Here is an 8,102-nt window from a genome sequence, read left to right as displayed (position 1 = left end):
GCTGCAGCTGAATAGCGGGTGCGCGCGCCCGTGCATGTGCCTCGGCCGGGGCGTGCGCACGTGCTGCGGCGGTGCCCGGCTGCTCCCGGACACGTGCAGACACGCCGGGAACTCCGAGCTAGTCTCTCCCACGCGCACAGGCGGGCCCCGGGGTCTCGCCTCCCCCCCGCCTTCCGGGGCAACAGCCTCGCCGCGCGCCGGCCGCCGGGGGGTGCTGGAGGCGAGCGCGGCGCTCTAGGCCGCCAGGCTCAGTCGGGCGGTCTCCATGGTGCTGGCTGCGCCGCGAGCCCCTCCCCCCCGCGGTCACACCATCCGCCCGCCGGCCGCGGCGCTGCGTCAGCGAGACAAGATGGAGACCGCCGAGGAAGGTAACGCGCCCGCTGGCTGCTTCTCCCCTCCCCCCCCCCCCCCCGCGCCCGCATCATCCCCGGAGGGGGGGGGCGACCCCAGGAGGTTACACGGGGGAGGGGCGCCCCAGCTCGCGCCCGGCGCTACAGGTGCCGCGGGGGGCAGGGCGGGTGCCCGAGCCGTTGCGGGGGGGGGGGGGGCGCTGCGTGCCGGCACGGGGGGGGGGGGGCTTATGTAACCGCGCGGGCGGGCGGAGGGGGCGAGTCCCGGCTGGCGCTGGGGGCTGCGGGCGGCGGGCCCGGGACCTGGGGGGGGCGGGGCGGCCCCTGCAGCGCGGCGGGCTCTCGTGGCGCCCCCGGTGCGGCGGCCGCGCCTGGCGTTCGCCGCGTGCCGGGCTGGGGGCGCGGGGCAGCCGGAGCGAGTCCTGCCCGGAGCAGGGCGGGGGGTGTCGAAGGTGTCGCCCTGCGACGTTTGTCCCCCGCATCCCACCTGCGCTCTGCCCCCACAGCGTCTGCGGAGCCTCCGAGGCGCTCGGTGCGTCTCTCACTCCCCTCGCTAGTGCGGCCCGGGGGGGGGGGGCTGAGAGGGGGGCCCTGGCTCGGTAACAGTTACAGCTGCCCTCTGTCATTCTCCAGCGCCAGAGATGCTTTGGGAGGCTTCTTTACGTGCGAGTCTTCTGTAATGTCAACAGTATAGGTGGTCAGGGCCAGCAGGGAAAGTGGGCCAGTACAGCCTAGCTAGGGGGCACTTAATGAATTTTGATACACGGTCATGGGCCAGCTCCACCCCCGGAAGGGGCGGGGCTGAAAACTAGCCTCTTCCCAGAGTTGTCTGGGCCCAGAGGCTTTGAATTAAAAACACAACAAAAGGGTTTGTGGCTCTTGGCCTGCTGCTATCGCATTGCCTGGCAATGGCCCTGGGGTTGCTGTGGCTATTTAAAGGGTTTGTCAGTCACTCTGGCCCTTGCCCAGCCCTCGGCATGGCATCTGAACCATATGCAGCCATCAGCATTTTAATGTCAATGCCCTTTCCTCCTCCTTTCCCTTTGTTGGTTGCTCTGCTAGTAGGGTTCAGCAGCACTGCTGATGATGGGGTGCAAAAGGGGCAGCTGACTTGAAACCTAGCATGATGGCAGCTGCAGAGGGCTGCAGTGGCAGTTTATAGGGCCCAGGGGACTCCCAGCTGCTAACTCAAGGGGAATCCCGGGTCCTTTAAATGATCACTGCAGCCCTCTGCCGCTGGGGAAGTCTCCCAGCCCTACCCCTTTTGCATCCAACGTCCTACTCCTTCTGGGGGCTCAGAGCCACCCTCTCAGGTTGCCCAGGACCCGGGCTGCCCAAGGTATTAGAGCTCTCAGCTGGGAGATGGCAGATACATGTTCAGATCCCATTTTCTCAACAGGTAGAGGGGAGTCTGGAATTGGTTTCCCGTGTCCTAAAGGAGTTCTTCAATCACTGGGCTAAAAGTTATAAGGGAGGGGTCCTTTCTTTAGCTGTTTCCTGGATTGTTGTTTTATAGCCTTTGAGTGAATGTGTCTCGTGGATCAGGCCCTAGAGGCATAAGAACACCATATTGGGTCAGAGTAATGTCTCTAGCCCAGTATCTTGTTTTGTCAGTTACCTGTAGTAGATGCTTCAGAGGGAATGAAATGGTAGTTCGCGGAGAGATTCAATTTTTGTCATACAATCCCAGCTTCTTGCTTTCAGAGACTTTGGGATGCACAGGGCCTAGGGTTGCCTCCCTAACTATAATGTCAAAAAGCCATTGGGGACATATCCTTCATGAACTCGCTAATTATTTTTTTATACAGTTATACTTTAGTCTTTCTTGATATTCCCAGCAAAGAGTTCCACAGGTTGTGTGTTGTATGAAGAAGTACTTCTTCATGCTGTTTTTAGATAGGCTGACTATTTAATTGAATGGCCCCTTAATTCTTGCATTTTGTGAAGCTGTAAATAACCCTTTCCTATTGACTATTTTCACACATTTCATGATTTTATATATTTATATCAAGTGTCCTGTAGTCATATGCTTTTCTGAATGCCATGGTCATGGAAGACCTAGGATTCATGGGGATAGTTGTTTTAGGGAGGTGGGATACTATTAGTACTAGCAATGGAGTATAGCCTCCGGAGTGGGATAATCAAAATAATAGGCATCTATGCCTGCTGCAGCTCTGCACGAGCTGGGGCTGAGCCAGGCTGACTTCCTGCTGGTTCCTAAAATAGTTTCCTTGCAGAGCTGCAGCGGGGCTAGCTCCTGGGACTGGACGTGAGCTGGGACTGAGTTCTTGCTAACCCTTCTCGCTTAATCATATATCGACAAATTTTGTCCACTACACGTTTAACAAATTACACATTTCTTAACATCCCTAATCCAAGCTAGACCTTCACAACTGCAGTTTAAGACTGCTTCTTATTCTGTCATCTGCCACCACAGAGAACAGCCTAGCTCCACTCTCTTTGGAATGCCCCTTCAGGTAATTGAAGGCTGCTATCAAATCCCTCGTCACTTTTCCGCAGACTAAATAAGTCCAGTTTCCCTCAGCCTCTCCTCATAAATCATGCACCCCAACCCCCTAATGATCTCATTGCCCTTTCCTGGACACTCTCTCTAGTTTCCCCACATTCTTGTGGGGTGGGGTAGGGTGTGGGAATGTAATATTTCAAATGTGGCCTCACCAGTGCAAAATAGAGGGGAATATCTGCTGGCAGTGTCCGATTAATGCAGCCTGATATGCTGTTAACAGTGTGCCTTTGTTGCCAGGAAGGCTGAGACATATCTAGCTTCTTCTCTACTGTAATCTCCAAGTCCTTTTCTGTAGAACTGCCACTTAACTTGTTGGTCCCAAGTCTGTAGCAGTGCATGAATTTCTTCTGTACTAAGTGCAGGACTCTGCCCTCTTTTCCTTGTTGAATCTCATCCGATTTTTGGCCCAATCTTCCAGTTTGTCTAGGTCATTCAGGACCCTATCCCTATCCTTTAGTGCAGTGGTTCTTAACCTGGGGTGCATGCAACCATGGGCAAGATGCCCTTTCTGGGGGTGTGAGACATGCCAGATTATGATATATCCAAGGGTGTGTCTAGACTACAGAGTTTTGTCGACAAAAGTGGACTTTTGTCAACAAAACTATACCTGCGTCTACACTACCACTGAGTTCTGTCGACATAACGTCGACAGAACTCAGCAGTTTTGTCAACGCTGGTAAACTTCATTTTACAAGGCATAACACCTTCTGTCGACAGAGTTCTGTCGACAGAAGGTATTATTGCATGTAGGGTCGTGTCTAGACTACAGGGTTTTGTCGACAAAGCAAGCTGCTTTGTCGACAGAACTGAATGTGTCTAGACGTTCTTTGTCAACAGAAGTTTTGTCGACAGATACTGTCGACAAAACTTCTGTCGACAAAACCCTGTAGTCTAGATGTACCCTTAAGTTTAAAGAACTGACCTACTTCAACGATTTTTAATAAGGGGTGTGAGAACATATTTTAAGAACCAAAGGGGTGCAGGCTGCGGTAAGGTTAAAAACCACTGCTTTAGCGTATCTTCCTCTCTCCCCAGCTCAGCGTTATTCAAAAACTTGCTGAGGATGCAATCCATACTATCATCCAGATATGAGGATGGTGAACAAAACTGGCCCCAGGACCAACCCCTGGCATACTCTGCTTGATACTGGCTGACAGTAGACATCAAGCTGTTGTTCACTACCCATTGAGTTAAATGATCTAGCCAACTTTCTGTCCACTGTATAGTCCATTAATCTAAGCCATACTACAAGAATACTATGGGAGACAGGATCAGAGGTTTTGCTAAAGTGAAGGTATATCATGTCCACTGATTTCCCGGTATCTCTAGAATCACTTATCTCCTCATAGAAGGCAGTTAGGTTGGTTAGGCATGACTTGGCCTTGGTGAATCCATGTTGACTGTTCCTGATCACCTTCCTCTCCTACAACTGTTTTAAAGTGGTTCCTTGAGGACCTGCAGTCTGATCTTTTCCCCCCGAAGAACTGAAGTGATGCTGACCAGTCTGTAGTTCCCTGGATTTTCCTTTGCTTTTCTTTCTTTTTTTTTTTTTAAAATGACGGCCACTATATTTATCTTTTTCTAATTGTCTGGGATCTCTCCCAGTCACCATGAGTTCAAAGATAATGGCCAAATGGCTTTGCAGTCACATCAGCCAACTCTGTCAGTACCTTTGGATTTGTGCATGTCCAGCTTTTTAAAATAGTTTTTAACTACAGTAAACTTCTGATAATCCGGCACCTTTAGGACCCAGGGGGTGTCGGATTATCAAATATGCCGGACTATCAGAAGGGGGGGCTATGAGGGGTCTGGAGTGGGGTGGGAGGGGATGCCACCCCAGGCCCCTCATAGCCCCCCCTTACGATAGTCTGGCTCTGCCCCAGGCGTCCCTGATTCAGCCGCTGCTGGTCAGTTTCAGCAGCAGCTGAATCGGGGATGCCTGCAATAGAGCAGCTGGGGTGCTCTGGATTGGTCCCGCAGTGCCGAGGGGCGGCGCTACGGCACCAGCCCTGCAGCACTCCAGCTGCTCTTGGGGACACCTAGGACAGAGCAGCTGTGGTACTGTCCAGTTGGTCCCGTAGCGCTGCCCCTCAGGGCTGCGGGACCAACCTGGCAGCACCCCAGCTGCTCTTGGGATCACCTGGGGCAGAGCAGCTGGAGTGCTGCCGGGTTGGTCCCGTAGCGCCGCCAACCCGGCAGCACTACAGCAGCTCTGCCCCAGGGGTCCCCGATTCAGCTGCTGGTCAGTTTCAGCAGCAGCTGAATGGGGGAAGCCTGTCCGGCTGCCCCAGCACTTCCGGGTTCCTGATGGTGCCGGACCATCAGGAGTCCCAGAGCATTGGATGCCGGATTAATGGAGTTTTACTGTATTTCACTGAAAGCTGCTCACCTCCTTCCCATACTGTGTTGCCCAGTGCAGCAATCTAGGAGCTGACCTTGCTTGTTAAGATCAAGGGGAACAGAAGCATTGAATAGTCCACATTTTTCCACACCATCTGTCACGAGATGTCTTCCACCTACAGTTAGGGTGCATCTAGACTGGCAAGACTGGCAAAAATCTTGCCGCCTGTCTACACTGGCCGCGAGTATTTGCGCAAGAACACCGACTTTGTATTGTACAAAATCAGTGGTTCTTGCGCAAATACTCCGACGTTCCCACTCCGGATAAGCCCTCTTGCGCAAATATTCTTGCTCAAAAGGGCCAGTGTAGACAGCCAAGTTAATTTCTTGCGCAAGAAAGCCCGATGGCTAAAATGGCCATCAGAGCTTTCTTGAGCAAGAGAGCATCTACACTGGCACGGATGCTTTTGCGCAAAAGCAAATCTTTTGTGCAAAGGCACATGTCAGTATAGACGCTCTCTTGTGCAAATACTTTTAACGGAAAAACTTTTCAGTTAAAAGTATTTGCGCAAAATCATGCCAATCTAGACGCAGTCTTAGGGTCCCAAACTTTCTCTGACCATGTTGATAACATATCTTTAGAAACTCTTCTTGCTACCCATTGCATCCCTTGCCAGCTGCAATTCCAGTTGCCCTTTGGCTTTCTTGATTACACCCTTTACATGATTAAGCAATATTTTTATATTCCTCCCTAGTCATCTGTCCAAGTTTCATGTCAGATTCCTTTTTGTGTTTCTCTGATAAGCAAAGCTGGTGGTCTGCTGTATTTGCTATTCTTTCTTCACTTTGGGTTGGCTTGTTCCTGTGCCCTTGATAAGGCTTCTTTAAAATACAGCCCACTTTCCTGGACTCCTTTTCCCTCCCACTCATATTAGTTTCCCAGAGGATTTTGCCCATCAGTTCCCGAGGGAATCAGTCTGCTTTTCTAAAGTTCAGGGTCCATATTCTGCTGTTCTTTCCTTCTTTCTTTTGTCAGTATCCTGAACTCAACCATCTCATGGTCACTACTGCCTAGGTTGCCATCTACTTCTACTTCCCCTTATGAATTCGTTCTTCTTTGAGCAGTGGGTTAAGAGGAACATGACCCTCAATTGATTCCTCCAGTTGCTTTTCACCTGGGGCCACCAATAGGGGTTAGGCTCTGTCCCTTTCTGGAGCCACAAATGCCAGACAAGCAGGCAGCCTCTTGAGTTCTATATCTTGCTGGGAGTTGGGCTTCTGACCTGGAGTGGTGGGTAGCAGACTTCAGCTGAGAAGGGGCAGGCTCCATGCCTTGGGTTGCTGCTCTAAGGTCACTCCCCAGCCACCGCTGCCTCCTTATCCACCTCCCTATTCAGGGCTTAATTCATCCCCCAGCTTGCCAGGTCAGAATAAGGCTGTTGTGAAAACTGATGTTTGTTAATGTCACTGTTCACTGCCAGCTAGCTAGCAAATCTGTTGCTATGCAAAGTGATATTAATACATTTACAAGTATCATTTTTCCCAAAAACAGACTTACTAGGTAGAAGAGCTAAAGGAAAAAACAACCAAAAACAAAGTACTTTTTCTATATGTTTTAGAGGATGCTTGTGTCTTTGTCTGTGTTCATCTTTCTGTCTGAGTCTGTCTGTTCAAGAACTCCTCCTAATTGGTAAGAGCTAGGACCACCTAGTTTGGTATGTAGCTTCCTCTTATCATAACTTAAAGCATGGTAAGGGTTTGGTTGTGCCAAGACAATGGGATGTGCCTTGAATGGAACTGTTCCTCCTAAAATAGAATGACCACAGGGGGGCATCAAGGGACCATAGCTGGGGAGCAGGCATGGAGAAAGGGACAGCTGTTTACTATATAATTCAGAGAAGTTGTCTGTCTTTCCCTCCCACCAGTTGGGAGACATGTATCCCTCCCCTAGCTGTGTCCACTGCTGCAGTGGCCATAGACAGGTACTTCTCACCTGGCCCCAAGCTGCTGTGTTGAGAGAGGGCTGGGGTTTTCCTCTCTCCCCAGGACAGCCTGCTTACTGAACCTCTCATCCTCACCTCTGAGCAGTGATTTCAATGAAGGAAAACAAAACTTGAGTTAAGGACCCAAGCAGTTCTGGATAAATCTTCTAGTTTGTTTCTATTCTGTTCAGACCCTGTAAAGAATAGAGACAACTGTACATTAATTTTGAGTCTGCCCCCAAAAGAACCCTCCATAAATAAATTACAATGATTTGGACATGCATACGTGGCTTTTTTCCTTAAAGCTAAATGAGTATAATAGGGAAAAATGTCAAAGTGGCCACAAGTAGTGATGTAAACAACTAGTTGACTATGTGATAAGTATATGCTTATTGGATAGTCGACTAGTGACTCAACTAACCCCTCCACCCCTCGTTCCCTCTATCGAAGAGAGGCAGCAAGGGGGGGGACCCCCAGGAGCTAGTGCTTGTGGGAACCGGCTTAAAAGCCAGCCCCCCAGCACCATCTCTGCAGGGAGCAGAGGAGGTGAGGGTGTAGCGGGGACCAGGCACGAGCCGGGAATTGGCTGTCCTATCTTGTGCCTGGCCCGCCCTGCTGTGTTTCAGCCTTTTAAATGTATTAAGAATCTGCTGGTTCTTAATACATGTCAAAGGCAGAGCTACAGCGGGATTAGCTCCCGGGGCCGGGAGCTAACTCAGGTGCGGCTCCGCAGTTTTCCCCTGCTTATTGACTAGTCAATTAGTTGATTAAATGCAATTTAACATCCCTAGCCACAAGGAAGAATGAATGGCCACATTCAGAAACCACCAGAAACCTAAGGGCACTAGTATAGAACATACAGAAGTATTAACTTGAACAACGTTTAAATTTGTAAAGCACATA

The 8,102-nt window shown here is 50.9% G+C and overlaps 1 protein-coding gene across 1 annotated transcript in view; it reads left to right on the top strand.

Moving 5' to 3' along the window:
- The first annotated feature begins 214 nt into the window (after positions 1-214).
- The window catches only part of MARCHF6 (membrane associated ring-CH-type finger 6), a 100,138-nt gene continuing 92,250 nt past the window's right edge, over positions 215-8,102 (top strand). The window contains exon 1 of the mRNA XM_075921472.1: positions 215-368. Within this exon, the coding sequence (XP_075777587.1) occupies positions 266-368 (103 nt within the window). The 5' untranslated portion in view covers positions 215-265. The remainder of the gene's footprint in view (positions 369-8,102) is intronic.

Source organism: Pelodiscus sinensis, chromosome 2, assembly GCF_049634645.1.
Source record: "Pelodiscus sinensis isolate JC-2024 chromosome 2, ASM4963464v1, whole genome shotgun sequence".
Taxonomy (NCBI): domain Eukaryota; kingdom Metazoa; phylum Chordata; order Testudines; family Trionychidae; genus Pelodiscus; species Pelodiscus sinensis.
Note: the sequence above shows the minus strand (reverse complement) of the source record. Positions and strands in the feature narration are given on the sequence as shown.